Source organism: Trichophyton benhamiae (genome assembly GCF_000151125.1).
Source record: "Trichophyton benhamiae CBS 112371 chromosome Unknown Abenha-G-c-322p01.r1, whole genome shotgun sequence".
NCBI classification, from domain to species: Eukaryota; Fungi; Ascomycota; class Eurotiomycetes; order Onygenales; family Arthrodermataceae; genus Trichophyton; species Trichophyton benhamiae.
The window spans coordinates 327,664-348,044 of record NW_003315110.1 but is presented as its reverse complement, the minus strand read 5'-3'; the positions used below and the strand labels follow the sequence as shown (position 1 = coordinate 348,044).

At 50.9% G+C, this 20,381-nt stretch overlaps 7 protein-coding genes across 7 annotated transcripts; 4 read left to right on the top strand and 3 right to left on the bottom strand.

Annotated features, from left to right (window-relative positions):
* Window positions 1-36: 36 nt before the first annotated feature.
* ARB_05942 (uncharacterized protein) lies at window positions 37-1,036 on the bottom strand (the record flags this gene model as incomplete). The annotated part of the gene is made up of 2 exons (XM_003015585.1): window positions 37-303; window positions 395-1,036. The coding sequence occupies 2 exons, from the start codon at window positions 1,034-1,036 to the stop codon at window positions 37-39; spliced, it is 909 nt and encodes a 302-aa protein (XP_003015631.1).
* Window positions 1,037-1,430: 394 nt separating this feature from the next.
* ARB_05941 (uncharacterized protein) lies at window positions 1,431-2,942 on the top strand (the record flags this gene model as incomplete). The annotated part of the gene is made up of 1 exon (XM_003015584.1): window positions 1,431-2,942. One exon carries the CDS (start codon window positions 1,431-1,433, stop codon window positions 2,940-2,942), a length of 1,512 nt encoding a protein of 503 aa, XP_003015630.1.
* A 944-nt stretch (window positions 2,943-3,886) lies between these two features.
* Window positions 3,887-5,189, top strand: ARB_05940 (C6 transcription factor, putative; the record flags this gene model as incomplete). The annotated part of the gene is made up of 2 exons (XM_003015583.1): window positions 3,887-4,289; window positions 4,402-5,189. The coding sequence occupies 2 exons, from the start codon at window positions 3,887-3,889 to the stop codon at window positions 5,187-5,189; spliced, it is 1,191 nt and encodes a 396-aa protein (XP_003015629.1).
* A 438-nt stretch (window positions 5,190-5,627) lies between these two features.
* Window positions 5,628-7,335, bottom strand: ARB_05939 (F-box domain protein; the record flags this gene model as incomplete). The annotated part of the gene is made up of 2 exons (XM_003015582.1): window positions 5,628-6,853; window positions 6,942-7,335. 2 exons carry the CDS (start codon window positions 7,333-7,335, stop codon window positions 5,628-5,630), a joined length of 1,620 nt encoding a protein of 539 aa, XP_003015628.1.
* Window positions 7,336-12,416: 5,081 nt separating this feature from the next.
* On the bottom strand, window positions 12,417-13,625 carry ARB_05938 (pantetheine-phosphate adenylyltransferase family protein; the record flags this gene model as incomplete). The annotated part of the gene is made up of 1 exon (XM_003015581.1): window positions 12,417-13,625. One exon carries the CDS (start codon window positions 13,623-13,625, stop codon window positions 12,417-12,419), a length of 1,209 nt encoding a protein of 402 aa, XP_003015627.1.
* Window positions 13,626-14,185: 560 nt separating this feature from the next.
* On the top strand, window positions 14,186-16,235 carry ARB_05937 (uncharacterized protein; the record flags this gene model as incomplete). The annotated part of the gene is made up of 3 exons (XM_003015580.1): window positions 14,186-14,902; window positions 14,956-15,565; window positions 15,763-16,235. The coding sequence occupies 3 exons, from the start codon at window positions 14,186-14,188 to the stop codon at window positions 16,233-16,235; spliced, it is 1,800 nt and encodes a 599-aa protein (XP_003015626.1).
* Window positions 16,236-17,047: 812 nt separating this feature from the next.
* ARB_05936 (mRNA capping nucleoside-triphosphatase, putative) lies at window positions 17,048-19,838 on the top strand (the record flags this gene model as incomplete). The annotated part of the gene is made up of 3 exons (XM_003015579.1): window positions 17,048-19,075; window positions 19,159-19,602; window positions 19,671-19,838. 3 exons carry the CDS (start codon window positions 17,048-17,050, stop codon window positions 19,836-19,838), a joined length of 2,640 nt encoding a protein of 879 aa, XP_003015625.1.
* Between the last annotated feature and the right edge of the window lie 543 nt (window positions 19,839-20,381).

The window sequence follows — 20,381 nt, the reverse complement described above, 5'->3', positions numbered from 1 at the left end:
ACAACTGATAGATAAGGTATCCATGGATATAACTAATCAACCCCTTCGTCTTGTGGATGGGCCTTTGACCGAAGGACTCTGGGACACTCCGCTCGATACTGCTGTGGATTCTTGCTGGTGTGAAACCCGGGCTGAAGACTTCTCGGGGACGGTAGATGGTGCGTTCCAGTAGTAGAGTACTTGACCAGCAAGTATAATGTTGAGGGTAAATCCAGCCACAAAGCCATAGAGTATGAGTTTATCGTCCACTTCCTGGAGGGTAGTGAAGATGCGAGAGAGGGATCCGAAAAGGTAGTTAAAAACCTAGACCAAAGCCGAGTTAGATATCGCGTCTCAGATAGCATATGACGGTGGAAAGTAGCAAATTGGAAATTTAGGTAAAGGTGCGCCTTACCGCAAAAGAGCTAAGCTGTCCAATGCCTCCCTGGTTCCAGATCGTATAGATTTGGGGGAGCTTGCTAGCAATACCCAATAATCCAGCTCCAGCTTGGAGGTAGCCGATAGTAGCCTGATCAACGATGGTCTCGCCACTAAACAGCAAGGCATAGACGATACCGATAACCGCAGCGACAAACGCTCCTGCGGAAGCTGTTTGGCCAGAAAATACCAAAACCAAGACGCTGACCACAATGTCCTGTACGGCAATCAAAGCAACCTCGCCATATGTACTGAAAGGAAATCCCTGGCGCGCATTGTAAGCAAGAGTGATAAGAAAGCTGGTCGTCTCAAGCGCGTAGGATGTGAAGGAGACTCCCGCTGCTGAGCGTGAGGAGATCAGCTTGAGAATCTGCGGAACTTTGACGATCGCACTGAACAATACGATGGCAATTCCAAGAGCTTTGGAGATTGCAAGCGGCAGACACTCTGGATCTTTTGTTATATCAAGGCCGAGGACGAGGGATGTGAAGCAGTTGGCGCCGAGTAGTGAGATGAGCGCGTCGTTCACGGGGGCAGGCAAAGATGTAGTGATTTGTCGAAGTAGGGGCTGTAGGGGGTTTATTATGCTTGACTGAATAATCTGTGGTAGCGACTCCATCTTGTCTATCCCGCTAATTCAAGCTCCTTGTCTGTTTAATGGTTGTAGATGCCGTTCGCCGTCGCCGTCGCCGTCGGTGTTGATGTTTTTTGACTTCTGGACAACTTCGTGCTTTGCAATGGCAGAATCCCAATTGGGTAAGGCGGCGAAAAGGAGGCTCATGCCAAGCAATAATCACGTGGTATTAGTTAGTCATGTTAGAGCTAAGCCCTTTTGGGGGCATGAATATCAAAAACTAAAACGCAAGCGACGTCGAGAAGAAAAGCGTTAAAGAACGAAGAATGGGCTGAGGGATGCCGGGTTCACCATCCGTTGAACAATCTTCAGCCTGGTGATGAGCCTGAGGGCGTTTTCCCTGCGGCCATGGGCCAAGTTGGAGCCGGGAGGTCGCTGCATGGGATGCATCTTGACTTTGAGAAACGGTCCTCCACCACAGCATGTCCAGCTACGGACCTTTGCAGGAGCAGTGAGATACTTGCAGAACGATACTCGATTATGTCCGCGATACCTACGGAAGTCATACTTTTCGTCCCATGACCCATTGACGTCCGGCGAGCTTAGACCTAAAACCTTCTTGCCGTGGTCACGGTCCGTCTCCTCTACGCAGCAGTCTGGGGTTCTCTTCAGTTCGAAAGCCCCTACCACATATACTTCAACCGATGAACCGATTTCAATACCACAGAGCACTGCGGAGGCAGTGCAAGAGCTTCCTCATCGACGGAGGCAGCGGCTAAAAGCCCAAGGCGGAACCAATTCCCCGGAGCAAGAGCTACGCCCTGATGCATCTTCACAGCTCTCGAGCATTTCTTCGTCATTGCCTAAATCTTCTTTGAAGGGAAAACTAGCAGCCTTTCTTGCCCTTACGAAGCCACGACTGTCCTTTTTAATCGTTCTGACAGCTACTACAGCATACGGTCTCTACCCGGTTCCTTCGATATTACATCTCGACCCAACCGTCACCCCTCTACCGACTCTCTCTACTTCTACGTTGACGTTTTGTTACCTGACTGTGGGAACATTCTTATCAAGCGCTAGTGCCAACACAATAAACATGCTTCTTGAGCCTAAATACGATGCCCTCATGTCTCGAACACGCAATCGGCCTTTGGTTCGAAAACTTATGTCTACCCGTGCAGCCGTGTTCTTCGCTATTGGAACAGCAACCGCTGGTCTTACTGCCCTCTATTTTGGCACGAATCCGACCGTAGCCGGCCTGTCAGCCGCCAACATTATCCTATATGGCTTTATATATACCCCATTGAAGCGGATCTCTGTCATTAATACCTGGATTGGGGCTGTGGTAGGTGGGATCCCCCCTCTAATGGGCTGGGCGGCTGCGGCCGGTCAAACAGCGATAACTGGCCATGATACCTGGAAGGATCTCTTGTTTGGGCCAGGGAGCGCGGGGGGCTGGCTCCTAGCTGGCCTCCTTTTTGCGTGGCAGTTCCCACACTTCAATGCCTTGTCTCATCTAATTCGGGACGAATACAAAAATGCCGGATATAAGATGCTTGCATGGACCAATCCAGCGCGAAATGGCCGTGTAGCTTTGCGCTACTCCCTCTTAATGTTCCCTCTATGTGCTGGTCTGTGGTGGGCTGGAGTAGTTGATAAGGGTTTTTTGATTGGCGGCGTACTCATCAACTCCTGGCTCACCAGGGAAGCCTATCGGTTCTGGAAACTTGAAGGAGCTAAGGGGACTGCGCGAGGCTTGTTTTGGGCGAGCGTGTGGCATCTACCGCTGTTAATGGTAGGCACACTTGCTGCCAAAAAGGGGATTTGGGACGGAGTTTGGAGTAGAGCCATGGGCTATGCAGAGGACGATGAAGACCTCGATGCTGAGGAAATTGAAGAGACACCTGATGTACTCCCTCCTCTGCCAACATCACGGGTCCAGACCCCATAATCTCCAATGTACCACCACCACTGTTTCCCAACCTTTTGTATAGTATGTGGAATTCTAGAAATGTAACTGCAAACCAGCACGCTTTTTATTTTATTCTATATGGACCCAGCCTTCTCCCGACGGGAACATGATCACCCTTGCCTATCATCTTCGCCCTTCAAGGACCACAGCCCCCCCTTCGCCCATCTCGCCATCCCCGTCTTGTCAGTTTTATATCGTCGTCCGCAGAGGCTCCAACAGCCCGCTTATGTCATCCACAGCCAGAACACGAAATATTGCCATATTGGGTCTAGCGCCAGTTCGTATTCAGCCTCAAGTTTTTAACCTTCGAAACGCTCAAAACATCAAAAGCAAAAAAGGAGCCAGAAGAAACGCAGAAAAAACACTGCCTCGCTGACCCACTGCCTTGTGTATTACTTGGAAAGATGATCCAAATAGGTGCACAGCCTTCCAGGATAGGGATCGCTGAAATTTATATATCGAGCCCTGTCTGGGGATATCGACTAGACTGATAATCTTGCTCCAAGAATTGCCCAATCTAGATATTCGTCGTATCAACATCAACAAGTTTGACCGACACACACTGTGGGGAGAACGTCTACTCGAAAGCACAATGCTAAATAACAATATCCAGCATCTATCCGCCCCCTCAGAATGTCATAATGGTCGGGAAAGCAATCTGGACCAACAGAAGGGGGTATTAGTGACCCCGTCACGAAAGATCGGCAACCAGGTGGTCTTTCGGATAAAGAACTGTACAGTTCCAAAGCGAACTCAGCGGCGAAATACCTCTTCTTCCGGCAGCGACCAATCGACCGGGAAGCCATGCGGTTCTCGAAAGTCCCATCGCAAATCTAGAGCTGGGTGTGGCAACTGCAAGAAGCGCAGGGTTAAGGTAGAAATCAATCTCCGGGCCCCCATACCTAGGCGGCCATGCAAAATGCATGTACATCCCAGGGATTACTGACAAAAACAACAATATCCAGTGTGATGAAACGCGGCCGCATTGCTTTAGGTGCGAAGCTTATGGTGTATCTTGTGATTACCTAGACCAGCAAGCGTTGGTACCTCTCACCGCAGGATCAGGTAGCCCTGTGTCTATCACTGGAAATGAATGTGGCTCTATAGACTCGGTATTTCACAATATGTCAAGGGCAGATCTTGCCGCGCGAGTCACATCCGCTCTCCAACTAGGGTCAAAGACCAAGATTCGGCCCTTGACGGCTGATTCAAAATCAATAATTGCCCTTCATCATTTTCTAAATACCAAACATGACAACACTCCACTCACTGATGCTGGAGAGAAAGTTGTGGCAACAAAAATGCTACCTTTGGCGTTCAAGGTTGGTGCATCTACTTCTCCCTTGTGTGTTTGATCTGATCTTGTTTGTTAACTCGACACGTGGGAAGACGCCGTATCTCATGCATGCTATTCTTGGTACTGGTGCCACCGCTATAGCTGACCAGGCCAATGGTGACTCTTCATACAAAGTTCTGCATGCATATCACTGGCAGCAAACCCTTAGACAATACCAGGAGGAAATTCGAACTAGCATTGGTCTCCACAATATGGATGGTCTAATGTCTACATGCATGTTCATGAGCAGCATTACCTTCGTCGGCGCTGACCCCGATTATACCAAATCATGGGTTTTTACCAATAACCCTGCAGATCTTAACTGGCTTCTCATCCAAGGAGGATTACGCTTTCTCCTCATGCACCTCAGCCGTTACCTTGAACATAGCATCTGGTATGAGGTTTTTATGGAGTCTTCAGACGAGGAATTGTTTGGTGACCATAGGCCGGGAAAGGTGGGCCTGCACCCAGAGCTAGCTGAAATATGCGGAATAACGGATACAACTACCGAAGATGATAACCCTTGTCTCTGGCCTCTGAGAATGCTTACCCCGATTCTTAAGCTTGAACATAACCGGGAAAATTTCTTCAAGATCTTAGGTTTTATGGGGAGACTGCTACCGGACTATACGAATAAACTACTTGCTAAAGACTCCAGTTGCATGATTATACTCGCATATTGGCTCGGGAAGTTATGCGAACGGCCTGATACCTGGCTATATTCCCGAGCTCAGATTGAATGCTATGCACTCTGTGCATACCTGGAAGCACTCGGAGATCCAAAGATCCTTGAACTTTTGGAATATCCTGCTAAAAGATGCGGCTATGTACTCGGTCGGCTTGCACCGGTTGATATTTTAGACGAGTTAACCATAATCCCCATGATATAATTAATAGCCAATGAAAGGGCACAATTTGCAGATATTAGTTACCCCATACGCCAATATAGCATTCATCTTTCCGATAAATACATACTGTCCATGCAAGGCCTTCAAATAAGATTATGGTCACATTTCTGATATGTCACAACGCTAATGGATTATATTGTTCGTTTCTCATACCTTCATGATTCTTCATAAGATAGCCGAAGCAGATATAAATACGTAACATCGTCAATAAGGTCGAGATGAATATATCCTCCCAAAACAAACAAAATCAGGAAAATAAAAACATCAACGTACATTCAAAGAAGAAAAGACGATTTTATGTTGGCCAAAGACCCAAACAGAAGGACAGAAAGCAACCACAAAGACCTAACATGAAAAGGGGAGGATGGAAAGAAAGGTGTCCTTCTCGAACTCTCTCAGGTATGAATAGGTGTAAAACGCTCACCTACAACGGTCCTGGCTAGCAGAAACCCGCGATTTGGATATAACCCAGGCTTCCCAAATCTTTCGCTGCCGATAATCCACCGTTCTCCCGTCATCTTCCAAGTCATCAGCTGGAATAGAGCTTAGAACCTCCCACTGGTTGGTGAAAGGCGGTAGAAGCAACGGAGCAGACAGAGAATTGTCTGGTATCAATTCTATTTGGTTTGCTCTAGGTCCAACATCACCATTATGAGAACTGAGGCCGTCTGATTCATCGCCGAGACTGGTATTATCATCATCATCGTCTCCATTGATATTATGATAGTTGCCTGGGACGTATGGTTCAAACATCTCATCATCCTCACTATCCGAGTTTGGAAACGACTGGATATCGGATATGTCTGCGCTTGTAGCCCATTTCTCGTCAAATGCGTTTGAGTAATCAATCCGACGTAGACTGACCCACTCAAGGTTTTCCATTTCGTCGTGGAGCATGGATAAGATGTCTTTCCACATGCTTCCCTCCTTTAGCAGGACATCACGAAGGCGAAGGCCACGGAGAGATCTGCGGTGCCGTCGAGCAAAATTAATAATCTCTTCTGAGTCAAGTCTCCAGGCTTGGATACCAAATGCACGGAGCCTTTCCCAGTGCACGTTATGGAATATATCTTCCAGGTGGAGGTCTAACGGTAGCCGAGATGGGAACCCTAGGTGAATAGCTTCCATATTTTTAGCTGCCGTGAATAAGGTCTTGAAGACTTCCGAGAGCTCCCTCATCTCTGCATTAACATATCTCATTGCATCAAAATGAATCTCAAGGCATGTCAACTTTGTTGCAAGGGCAGAAAGAAGTTGCACGGGTGCCCTTTTCAGTGTAAGCGTAGCCTGGGGGTTGATCTGTGGGCCCGAGAAGCGATTTGCAGGAGATCCAGCCTCCAACAGTGCTAGACCAACGTTTTGAATGGCGCGAATGCATGCAGGATTCCAATCCACAACTACTAACGGGTCCAACGGATTATCATGCCTATCAATGAACGATCGTAAATCACGCTCAGCTTCATCTTGGACCCTCAAGATCTTCACGTGTTGAAGAGATGTGAATGATTTCATTGCTCTTATAAGGGAGTTCAAATCCTCATTTGACGAGACCAATCTCTTCTGTTCTTCAAGACGGTGGATATGTTCGGCCAGATTGAGTTTGCTTGAATCGGCCGTTGAAAGCAGCTGGGGTATATTATCTCTTCCTGTAAAATAAAAGGGTCCGTGAGCATTTCCGCAAAACAAGATACGAATTGATAACAATACAAAAAGGACAGGCATTCAAAAATTTACCTTCTACATAAAATGACCGGATTATATATGTAAAGGTTCTTGCATGTCTTGCCAGGTGCGGAATGCTTGACAGCTGGTCAAGTTTCTTAAACGCAGGTTCTGAAAACCGGACGACAACCCGACTAAACTTATGAGCTGCACCAACTTCTGAAAACCGCTTGCAAACCTCTCGAAATCGGTCAACATCGCTGCGGAGATCTTCATGATACCCATTTTTGCCCTCTAGCCACAAACGCGGGGGATCCGGCTGGCTCGGTCTCCTAACGCTCTCGAAAGAAAGATATGCGCGGTGGTCAACACTGGTGCATCTTTCTGGGTCCCGTGTGAGATGATCCAGTATTTCCTTCAACAACTCATTCGAGAGGCGCAATATGCCTTTGGGCTCGTTATCCATTGTACCGTCTTGCGCGTCACTTCCCCCCTTTTGCCAACAGCTTTCTTCTTTTTTCTCCTTCCTGTCCTTTTCCCTGCTGTTTCAGGATCGATGTAAATTCCGAGTCATTAGCTTGCTGGATGGGTAGAGGGAGGACAAATTAAAAGTTGGTCCAAAGGATAATACCAAAGCACCAAATATATCAGAGATGGAGAGGGATGGATCAACAGCCTGGCAAGTGCTAGGGTTACTGGGTCATATGGCACAATATGGAATCACGAGATAAATTTCCAGGAACACCGATCACTGCAGCTTGTGTTGGAGCGGAATGCTTGGAGTGCTTGAAGATCGATGACAGCCTGTAATGGGGTAATTGGTACCAATATAGAGTATATATAGTAAAAAATAGAGCTGGAAATGAGGCGATCAAGAACGCCGAGATGATATATAACTACACCGTTTCAGCTTGGATAAACAGATTCCAGTCGCAAGGGCGATAGTTGGGCAGGGAGAGACGCATGGATATAAAACCGAACAATTCCAAGCGACAACCTCCGTACTCCTGGCCCCAATGTTGTCAAGTAGGATTGACAGACGTGTGCATGATCAGACAGGGCTCCCTTTACCTTTTTTTCTCCCTCTCGTTTCGTTTCTTTTTCCCTCCTGGTTCTCTCTTCTGTCCCTCTTGTGGTTTTCTTTTCTTTTTTGCTTTTCCTGCTGTCTGTCCACTTTTCGGGTGCTTTCCTTCATGACTGCAGGTCGTCTGCACGTAGGGCAGGCGGGAGAAAAGGAGGACTCGCTGGCCCAATCCTGGACTCTCCTCACCCACCATCAGGTCACATGACCGAAAAAGCTACCAGCAGATCCCCAGCCAGCAGCGGCAGCAGGGCGGGCCGCTGCGAATCGTGAGCGAGCTGAGAGGGGACAGGCACAACCAGAGAGGTGGCGCGGCTGTAACGGACGAATCGTCTTTGAGGGAGCCCTCCTGTCGGCCCATGGAGCTTCTGCACTTCTCGTGTTTGGACTCTTCTGCACAGCTCAATCCCTGGACGATGCACAAGCCAAAACTCCTGCAACGGCAGACATCCCCGCTGGCAATTTCACACGAAACAAGCGAATCACGGTGGCATTTGAACCGAATAAAGACGGGGACGTTGCTGGGGTCTCTGGGAACCCGGCCTGGACCAGCGCCACCGGGATCAGGATATATAAACGAGTTGCTATAACCAGAGGTGGGAAAACCACGGAGGCAGAGCGTGTTTCTGTTAGCGCCAGCTGCCACGTGAGATGGAGGAAACTAGTTAGACAGCGTGGCTTGTCTCGTAACTTGACTGATGCTTGATTCTGCTGTAGCCTTGTTTGATTTGATACCTCGATTGCCGCTTGAAGGCCAGATGAAGTTGATGATAACTAGTTAGTTGGCTGGCGGCAGAACTCAAGGCGGTCAGCCTTTTTGGGATAAAACGACTTCATCTTCAACGTCAAACTTCAACTTCACATCAATTACGAAATATCAACATCAACTATCACTACAGCTACCACTGCTGCTGCTGCTGCTGCTGCTGCTACGATGATGCATGATGTGGGAATACAAGATGTCTACTCCGTACAGTGGCGAGACTGATGATGGGACCGGCCATGCAGCTAATTCGTGAAGTGATCATCCCAAACATGCAGCATACCCCTGGAAAGGGCACGCCGACTCAGTTCCGTCTAGTTCCTTTCAGTATACCGGACATCGAGAGCCAGCAGGTCCGGATGGCGCGTTTTCGTAAGCGGGACGACATACGCTGCCTCGACAGTACTCCGTGTGGACACGCGAAGTACGAACGGCATGAGGGATGCTAATAATAGGCGCTGGGATCAGCCGGTACTCATTCGACTTTCGCCAATCTTGAGATCTCCATTGCAGTGGCTACAAACAGTTGCATTAACCCTGCGCTTCGCCTTTACCAGGACTTGAGGCTTGTCCTCAGACAGGGTTGTGGTGCGAGATTGGCTAGTTATCAAGGCGAAGAGCGGCTGGTTCTTGGTACATGCTTATTTTGTGTTGAGGCGCATACACAAACTCGACTCCCAACCAATAGCCACGAGAAATCTTACCTATATCTCAGTGATATACCCTTCAATGCAATCCTTCTCTGATTCTGCCCCTGGTAGCTGACCTCTACTACCTCAGCTCCATGCCAAATATTTCTGGATGGCATTCCTGTTGGTCCTATCCCGGACACCCAGTAGCGAAGCTACCTGTGATGCTGAACGACACGGCATCAATAAACGAAAATGGGAGCCAAATATTGAACCAGAGTGCTAAGATCGTACTCTCAAAGCGCAGAGAGTGGGGTTGCACAGACTGCAAGCAAGTGACAAGCAGCAGTGCAGTCCCTGGCACTTCGCCCAAATCACGAGCATTAAATCACTTCCACAAGTTGCTGGATAGCTCGTCGTGATACGTCCATACTGCATGCTAGCAATCCATGTCCGTACAGACTTAAAAGAGGGTTAACCATATATTTACATTTTCCTTCTATGTCAATGCATCCTGACCAACCCCCCTCGGCTTGCCACCTCTATGTCATTCCCCCTTCTTCCCCCTGGAAGGCTGTGCTCCCCCCCCCCTAGCCCCCGCCTTCTCCGGTGATATGTCGTGTGAGATATATCGTCATACTCTCTAGTCCTACTCATACCACATCCATCATTGTGGCTGCATAGCACAGCTGGTGTGGCTACTAGCTACTGCTCCGAATCTACGAGGTATCGATGCCATCTCACCTTGCAAGACCTCGTTAGTTTGTCCTAAAAGAGCCTTTTCCAGCTTCCTTCGTGAAAAGATAGTCGCCATTACCTGACTCTGGTCACATCCTAGTCTGGATGGCGCAAACCCCCCTGTAATCACAGCGCTTACTTAAAAACAATAATCTAGGGAGTCCCGGTCACCCACCATCTCGGATTGTTTCAGCTTCAGAATAAATAAACATCCGCTCTCTCTGATGCGGACTTTTTTTTTGTTTCTTTCTACTCTAAATATAGTCTCATCCACGTTGATGGTCAAATCTCTTCTCAAATAGGTCAACGTTAACGCCTTCTTTTCACGATTGCATGGTACCTAAGTCGCTGCTCAATCTCGAACCAGCAACTGTTACATAAACATCGTTTCTACCCCTACAGGGTTATCGATGTACCTCCGGTAACTATGCCTGTTTGTTTATCGGAGCCTTTTTCTTTTGTGCTTTGTGGCTATCAGTGCAGTGTTCAAGGAGAAGGCAAATAAACCATTTGCACTATTGAGTATACTTTATTTGTTTTTAGCATACTCTCCTCCAGGGCCAACCAGTTTGAAGGTCCGGGTTCCCCTGCGTATTGAACAGGAGTATGTTTTCTACATGTTATCGCGATTACGTACCTTGTCAGATTGCAAGTAGCTAATTCATGAGAAATCAGGATTCTAGCGGGTCAGGCACGCAATTCAATGCTTAACTGCATCAAGCCGCGATTTGTCCAACGTACGGAGAGGACGCACTGGAATATGCAGTTCGAATCAACACCCAAAGTTATCCCTTTTAAGAAATAACGTCCGGAAAAAAGGCAGTTTTTGTTTGCTCAAACACGCTCGACTTCTCATATTCAGCTCTCCGGCGGCTAGGGTCTCTAAACCTCAAGCAACTCGTATAACTAGTTAGTCAACTAGTTAGGTCGGATACGCCAAGGCTCAGAGAGATGGGAGCAGAGTTCTCATATCCAGTCTGTCTGTCCCGCGTGTATTAATTATGCTCGCCCTTATTAGCATACAAGAAATACCTTAGATCCACAGTCAAAGGTCAAACAAATTGTCCTGATGCATATCGCAACAGGTAGGGAAACCAATTGATGAAAGCGTGTGCAGAGGAATTCCATCAATTGTAACAATTTTTTTTTCTCATAGATTTCTTGCTAGGTGATGGTATTATGCTGCCATTAAAGAAGTGATTCTTCGCATTCTCTGGTTCGCTGAAGCTGGCATTCTACATCGCCATGGGTTATCCCCCCTTAGCCAGCAGGTTACCGTGAAAAAAAAAGGGGGGGGACGCAAAGCAGGAAACACATCGCTTTCACATCCCCCCAAGTGTTGTAAGATATATCCCAGCACAACTTGATATCAGACGAAGCAGCTAGCCTCACTTACGTGTCGTTGAGTCGTGCCGCAGTTACCCGAGTCATGTTTAGACGTGTCCCAATGGCCCCCACCAACTGCAGGTAAGGGCATGTCTTCTTCATGTAGGCGTGTACTTGGCTTGCAAGGAGAAGTGATGTGGACAAAGCATATTGCTGGAAACCCACAGACCAGCAGCAAGTGTGTCTCCATCGTCATCAGCCTCTGGTGAATGAACTACGTGGCCCTGGAGCAGCAGCTCATGATATGGGCGGCATATGTGACTGGTATACCCCTGAATTAGGAGTTACTTCCATGCCAGATCACCATTTTTTTTACCTGGGTTCCATACTCCGTGCCTAGGTAAATGCAATTGATAGCAGGGATGGGCAAAACTGGAGGAAGATGTGCATTGATCCGCTTGCAACATTCGTCTAGACTCAAGGGGGGCGGTACTTCTTGAACTAACACGTACAGACTCTTGAGGCCAAGTTTCTCAGCGAATAGCAAGGTGTGAAGCACGTCATCGCGAGATGGATTTTTATGCGAAATTAGACTTACGACCAATTGACCATCGAAAAAACGTTTCCCAGCATAACTGTTTGCAACGCTGGCCGTTAGCCACCCCTGCATGGCAAACATGGGAGAAGGTGGTGTGCCATGCCATGCAGCCGCTGCAGGCGTCAACTATGACAGGAACAACTCCTAGCGTTTCCAGGATCTACTACGAGTCGACAGAGGGAGGAGTCTACATATAGAACTACCAATCGCTATCAGGGGTGTAAATATTCTCATGCAGGAGAATTGGAGACCAGGGGCATACGACGCAGAAAAGAGGCGAGAACAAGTTTCTTCAGGGGCATGACATTCATGAATAATAGAGAGGTGTGGTGTAGGTATCAGCATATGACTACGTACATACAAGGGAAACTGCCAGTAAGGGAGAAGCATTTGCGTTGGCAATCCGGGATACTCAGAGACTGCTCCCCTTGGCGAGGTTCATTCGCCGCCGCCTGATCTCGGTGCTTGATATCTTGGATTCGAAGCTGTCTTCTGAAGCTGATACAGCAGCATCAGCAGTATCCAGAACATCGACTTCAAAGACCTCGAGAGCCGACCATCCTTTCTTCAGACGTTCATTATTGACGGCTTGGCCGCCAGAACGAGTTTCCTTTGATACTACCAAGGCAGTGATGTCGGGGTCTGTGATCGTGGGCCCGAACGGGTCAGCAATCTGGACGAACCTAAACTCTAAGTCTGGGGACAAGGAGACGATGGCCCGTCTACCATTGGGCCCAGGCTCGTATTCACGCATAATGTCCACGGTACTGGAAGGGGAGAAGTCGATGATAGACTGGAGGAATCGCCAGACGCCCTTCCAGCGGTGTTCCCAGGACTCTAAGAATTCAGCATATTTCTTGTTCACCAGCAGCTCATCGCCGGTGATACCGACGGTAACAACTCGCTTTCCCTGACCGTCCGGCCATGCAGGCTGAGATAGAGATGGACACGTATCTAATGCCAGCACGGTTGCAGTAAGAAGTAGTTTATGTCCGACATGTAGGTGGTCAAAGGTCCCTCCCACGGCGACAGAAGAATGCGCCGCAGCAGTGGGCGGAGCTGTCCCTTGGTCCAAGACGAGGCCGGTTGACGGCTTCTCTCCTGATGTCTTCAGGTTCAGGGTACGGACATCTGCTGTCTTTATCCTGTCATTAGCGGCTTCTCTGGCAGAGAGCATGGCTGAAAAGGATACTGCTCTCTCACAGCCCGATGTCAGATAAACCGTATCCCACGACCTGTTAGACTGCATCAGGCTCTTGACATCAATTAGGGGACCGTAAGCGCATGCATCATCACCGGCCTGTCCGTCCAGGTCAACGAAGAAGACCCTGGCATCGACGCCTCCGGGTCCGTCCAGCTCGACCGAGGCAGCAACGCTGACGGCAGCCAGCAGCCGGTAGACATCAACCAGAAACCGCTGCAGCAGGTCGAAGGGCTTCCCCTTACCGCAGACAGAGACGGCTATGTCCAGCACTGCCGGCCAGCTGTCCTTATCGTCTCTTGAAGCGGCCGCGAGGGCCTGCAGGATAGTTGATAGAGCATGGCCGCAGGTCTCCCTCAGTGCTGCAAAGGCCAACGGGGTATCAGTGAGCAGCAGCAGAGCTGAATGACGACCGTCCATCTCTTCGCGTCCTCCTCTTCGTCGCTTTCCGTCCGGTCACCCTCGTCGTCTCGTCCCTTGCTTGCGTTGCGCTTCTTGCGCCGCCAAAAGTCGAAGAAGACGCTGAAACCAGCCGCGGGTTGGACTTCGTCTTAGTCAGCGTCACCGTCAGACGTCAAAGGGCGAAGTTGAGCGACGAACGAACGAACGAACGAACGACGAGAGAGAAGGCAAACATCGCGAAGGACGACGAGCCAGACCAGCGCACGACGAGAGACGCAGGAAGAACCGGCGATCGACCAGCGGGAGACGGCGAGACGAGGCGGACAAGCGGCAAAAGGACGCTGTTTACTCCCTCTCCCCCTTTCAGCGGCGCCGGGCTGCCCTCCGCCGCCATCGACATCGAACCTACCTAGCATACGCCTGTGACTCTACCACCCCCTACGGCTGCGCGACTCCTACGACTCTGGCTCTCAGTATTATGCCCGTATCGTGGCCACTAAACGCCAGAGTCCCTGCTGCTGCATGCTGGTCAGCTTCACGACAGCAGACGAAGGGCGGTATTCGTGCCCAACCGAACCATGGCCGAGCCTAGTATACCATTCGATGGCCCCCGCAGCAGAGCGCCTACGTTTCCACGGCAGCCAGAGGAGCTGCATATGCCCTCAGCGAACGCCTCTTCGAAGCCGCAAAATGAGCAGCAGCAGCAGCACAGCTCGATTCCGCCGCTGTTGAGCATCCAGCAGCAGCCGGGTCCCCAGCAGCAGCAGCACCAGAATAATGCTCTCCCGGGAGCCCTACAGCCTGGTCCTGCAAGCCGCCAGGGACAGCCTTCTACGACACATCACAATAGCAGCAACAACATACACAACTCGTCTTCCTCGTCCGGAGTGCCCTCGCAGCTAGCGGTGCCTATGACCCCATCGAAACAGTCGTCTATGAGCCAGCTGCAGTCCTATCCCTCCAGCCCAGGAGTAGATCAGCAGCGATACCAGCATCACCAGCAGCAGCAACAGCAACAGTCCAGCATGATGTCCCCGTCCGGACAGTCATCGTCGACGCCGTACTCGCCGCTCGGGCTAGCAGATATACGCCCTCACATGGATCTGGGCCGGATAGACGACTCGGCCGGCTCGTCCACCATCCACAACGGGGACATGCACACACCCAAGAACAGCAGCTATCTCGCTCCGTGGGCGTTGTATGCGCTGGACTGGTGCAAGTGGCCCGCGGCGCCAAACACCAATTCGGCGGGGAAGATTGCTCTCGGAAGTTATCTAGAAGACACCCACAACTACGTATGTTCTACGCGCCTAACTTATAACCTGTATATGTGCTAACACCAATGTAGATCCAAATACTTCACGCGCAGACGGCTGAGCGGGACTACAATGATCCCGACAACGATCCGGGGCTGGAGTTTGTGAAGACCGCGGAGGCAACACACTCCTACCCGGTTACTCGCATCCTCTGGGAGCCGCCATCGTCGCAGAAACAGTCGACGGACCTGCTGGCCACCTCTGGCGACCATCTCCGGCTCTGGTCGCTACCCTCGAACCCCAGCCAGCCGCAGTACTACGGCAGCAACTCGATCAACCGGATGAGCGCGAGCAACAAGAGCCCTCCGCCGCTGCAGAAGCTCTCCCCGCTCGCTCTCCTCTCTAACTCCAAGACCCCCGAACACACAGCGCCCATAACCTCGCTAGACTGGAACGCTGTCTCCCCCAGTCTGATCATTACCTCGAGTATAGACACCACCTGTACGATATGGGACATACCCACTCTCACTGCAAAGACGCAGCTCATTGCCCACGACAAGGAGGTGTACGACGTCCGGTTCTGTGCAAACAGCGTAGACGTCTTTGTTAGCTGCGGTGCAGACGGCAGCGTGAGAATGTTTGATCTCAGAAGCCTAGAGCACAGCACCATCATCTACGAACCATCGGAGAAACACGATAAGGGTAAGTATACAACCTGTACTGCATTATAATGATATAATGTTTTTAACGTTCTCCTAGGGAGCCCCGGAGACCTCTCTCCCGGCCAATCTTCCATATGGCCACCACCACTCCAACGCATTGCAGGTACGTTATCATATATATATATACATATGTATATCAACATAAATAAAGAACAGGTAGACTGAGTATATTTTTAGCATCACCACATGATGCCCACCTACTGGCGACGTTTGCCCAGGACTCCAACATCATCCGGGTGCTGGACGTCCGCCAGCCGGGCCAGGCACTGCTTGAACTCAAGGGCCACGCTGCGCCCGTAAACTGTCTGGAATGGTCTCCATCCCGTCGAGGCACGATAGCCACGGGGGCAGACGACTCGCTGGTCCTGATCTGGGACCTCATCAACCAGAACAACGCTGCGGCCTTGCCACTGCCTCCTCAGCAGCCACAGGGCCTTCACTCCGGCGGCAACGGCAACAGCAGCAACTCTGCCGCGGCCTCGACCAGCGGCAACGGGCCGTCGACCCTCGAACGAGGTCCTGCCGCCGCCTGGCGCTGTGACTATGAAGTGTCGAACATCAGCTGGGCGCCTCACATTCCTGCCACCGGCCCGGGCAGAGACTGGGTTGGCGTCTGCGGCGGAAGAGGGCTCTGGGGAGTGTCCATATAAAATCTTCTTCGTCTCTTCTATTCATCTCTCCCTGTCTCTCCCTATCTCTCCCTATCTCTTTCACTCTGTCACCCTTTATCATCACTTCTCTTCTACTGATCTACACCTACTTTTGGCCATGGTTATTATATTCTTTGGAAGTGTGGAATCAAAAGAAATCAAACAAGAAACACACGGGGCAGGATGGCTTCGATGTCTGTATCTATGTCTAACTATCAACTATGAATCTTCTTCTCTTCGTCGATTGGGGTGGGTTTTCAGGGGGGGAGAAGGGCTGCTTGAAGATTGATACTGTGCTATATACTCCCCTTATACCGGGTCAATAATATCTCCATTCGTCTAGTCTTCACATCTACGTCTCTGCTATCGCGTCTATCTACATCACTGTCCATGATCCAATGCCAATATCTAACTATATATCTGGAGCTGCGTCTCTTTAAGGCCCGCCGTCTCCAAGCTCAACTCCCCCCTATCAACTGCCCCCTATCAACAACGCCGTCTTCCACCACAACCAGCGGCTGCTCGTCGCCCTCGCTCTCTTATTCTTCTGCTCGCTGCCGCGCTTCGCATTCGTCTCGTCTCTCCCGGCGGCTTCTATCACTTCTCCCTCCCCCATGGCCCATCCTGGCCCGGAAAAAGAAAAAGTCCTTCTAGAAGTCTTGAACTTCCAACAAAAAAACCACCAACTCCTCTTTAACGAACTCCAACCCTCCCTCACCCCCAGGATCCCGACTGCGCGCGCCGCCTGAAAAGACGCCCTTCGATCATGTCGCTGCCTCGCATCTGATCCCGCGGCCTCTTCTCCAGACACCATGGACCTCAGGACCATCATCAACACCGACTCGGCCGTGGGCGCGGCCCGGGGTCCGCAGCTACACCAGCAACCACCACCATCACAGCAGCATCACCAGCATCACCAGCAGCAGCAGCAGCAGCAGCGTACACAGCGGCCGCTCTCGATACACTCGCTGGGGCCGGACGAGCCTCCGCTGCGCAGCGGCAGCGTCCACGATGAGCATCCGCCGCAGCACCACGAGTACGGCGGCGGCCCGGCTGGCGGACGGCCGTCGCAACCGCTGCAGCCTCCTCTGCAGTCCCCCAAGCGCATCTCAGTGCCGTATATGGGCTCGACTGCCCAGTCGCCGTACCAGCAGCCGCCGCTCGCCTCGATCCTGACCGGCAGAGAGCCCGGCGAGCGCGCCAGCAGCGTGCTGTCCGTCCCGCGAGAGCCATACTCGGCCTCCTCGCTGCCTCCGCCCTCTGCGGCCTCGCTCTCCTCGCCCTTCACGCCCCAGCCGACCAGCGCCGGCACCCAGCACTCCTCCTACTTCTCCCAGCAGCGCTCTCACTCGGTCCATTCGGCTGCCTCGCCGTCGTCGGTGCGCAGTCTCTCCTATCCGTCTGGCCGTGAGCCTTCAGGCCACCCTTACTCGCCCAGCCAGCAGCACCAGCAGCAGCCGCAACTGCAGCAACTACAGCAACATCACCAGGCATTCCATCCCCAACAGCCGCCGCCGCAGCAGCAGCAACAACAGCAGCATTATCAGCAGCAGCAGCAGCAGCAGCAGAGATCGCAGCCAGGGACACCTCTTGCGCCTCCAGGATCTTCCTACCGTCGACCATCCCCCCATCCGGTCCGCCCCCCGTCTTCAGGCCACGATGCTCCCCTGTCGGCTCGTCTGGGAAGCCCCTGGGGCAGTCAGGATGCCTCCTCTGGTGGCCAGAGAGACGGCGTGTCTCCAACGGTGCATACGCCCATCTCACGGCATAATTCAGTAGCTACGGACTCTTATCCCCGGCAGTTCTCCATGGAACGGGAAAAGGAGCAGCACCTCGATAGTGTCAGCCCAAAGACCATCGTTTCTCAACAGGGAGCCGCCCCGTATGGTGATATCAACGCCAGCAACGCCATCAATAGAGACAATGCCATTGGCAGCAACCATAGCACACTCAATCAATCCGTCCAGACGCCCCATAAGGACCCGGAATTGGCCCAGCAAACAACTCACCAGCCGGGACTGGAACATCAAACCCTTCCTCCCACCACTGCCCGTCCGTCCTATCCTCCTTCAACTCCACAGACCGCATCCATCAGTAACATAACAAACTCAGCTACCACTGCCTCTGGCTCGCCTACCAGTCGTCGTCCGGTCCAGGAAGCATCACCAACACTCCAGCACCACCCTTTCCCCCCTAAACAACCTCTGCACCAGCCGCGCTCCAGCATCTCTGCAGCTCCAGGGCCCTCTTCCGCTTCAGAACGTGTCCCAATGTGCCCCCCACGGAAGAAACGCAAGAGATACACCCAGCCTCCTATATTCGCCTGCAAGGCTCCTAGAACTTCCGGCACTCCTCCCCCCATCCCTCCCAAGGGCAGCCAGGCGCTAGCTCAGCCTCCACCCTCCTCCGTTTTTCCAGGTAAACGACCGTTACCGAAGCGTGAAAGCCTCGACCGGAATCTCACTTCAGACTCGCTTCCTCCGCGACCTTCAAGGGATGCCGACATGGCGGTCAATGGCAATGCAGTCAAGGAATCAGCTGCAGATAACCCCTTAGGACCTTGGGAGCCTACGATCACAAATGTCATCCCGTCAGAGGAACTGACCAAACTGATATGTGATTTCTTGTTTCAACAAGTTGTCATGCGCAAAGATATCGGCGCTGGTCCAGCTGGGGGTATGGCTGTTGGGTCGGGAGCCATCCTCGAGGTCGAAGCCAAGTTAGGCAGACTGATAGACAAAAGTCGGGGTGAGAGACTGCGTCTTCCCATCCTCTCAGAAACTGTCATCAGCAAGGACGACCCCAATCTGAGGCTGGCCTTTGAAAGTTCAATGTCACAGGTAATTTTCATTTTTTCCCCTTATTTTCCCATCGCTTATATATATCTCAGTACTAAATATATATTTTTTCTCTCACTATCCAGGCCCAACACCGGGCGATGAACAACTTCCTCAACGAGGCGGTCAAAACATCCATATCCCAAGGAACAGCACGCATCCCGCTCGCCTACGCCCACAAACGTGAGCGAGATACTTTCTACGACATCTCAGCCAACGACCTCCCTCCAATTGTCCAACATCATCTACACCCACGCCATAAGCCCAGGGTGAGGGTCACCACAGACGTGCGCACAGGAGCCGTCATAGCCCGTATCGTCAAATGCCGTATTGCCGACCTAGACGTTTACAGTCCGCGAACGTGTCTTGACTGGCGCATCAGTGTGAACCTCGAAATGAACTACGACGGAGACCTAACCAAGTTGCAGCAGACAAGCGACTGGAAACGAAGCGGTGATCGAAACAAAGACCGCATGAGTTACAGACATCTGGCATACCAGATAGACCTAACACAGGTCGGAACAACAGACGTACTTCTTCCTTTCCCCAGCTGCTTTGTGTCATCGAATATCTGTCTAACCGTACAATAAATATATAGAGCACCCCTGCAGACTTCGAGCATGAGCTTGAAATCGAAATATCTTCAGCGGAAATCCGACGGCAAGGTGACCTCGCGTTATCCGGAGACATGAACAACCAGTACGAAGACCTCATCAAAGGATTTGTAGACAATATCCGTGTTCTTGCCAGGGCCGTGCCAGGCTAGCCAATTATTGATGATGATTATATGCTTGCAGCCTAGCATGAGGAGAACCGTTCAAGTGAGAAGAAGGGGTTAGAGCGAGAAGGAGAAAACAACCGATTTCTTACTCATCACTTTGTTTTGCCTTTCTTTTTTATGATGACTACCATTAATTTGATACCATGCAGCAGCATTTTTAGTTATAGCATTCAATAGCCTTTCCTGTACTGTATTATTTCCAACCTACTCATAACTAGATTGGGAGAAGGAGGATACCTGCTAAAAAGAAAACTGATTAGTTTATTATCTTCCACCTATCCTCAGTATATCTGGTCCGGTTTTTGATGAATATATCCCTAACTGATTGGAGTAACAACGACTTTTAAATTTCCTTGAGGAGTAGATCTGTATGTGTATGTATATGTAGGGACTCTAATTCAGACAGTCATGAGCGTGAGCTTGGGCTCCAGAGAGAAGGAAAGAGAAGGAAATAATAATATTGACAGGAAAAATGAAATAAACCGTACATGTCTCATGGGAAATCAAAATCAAAATCCAACAACTATC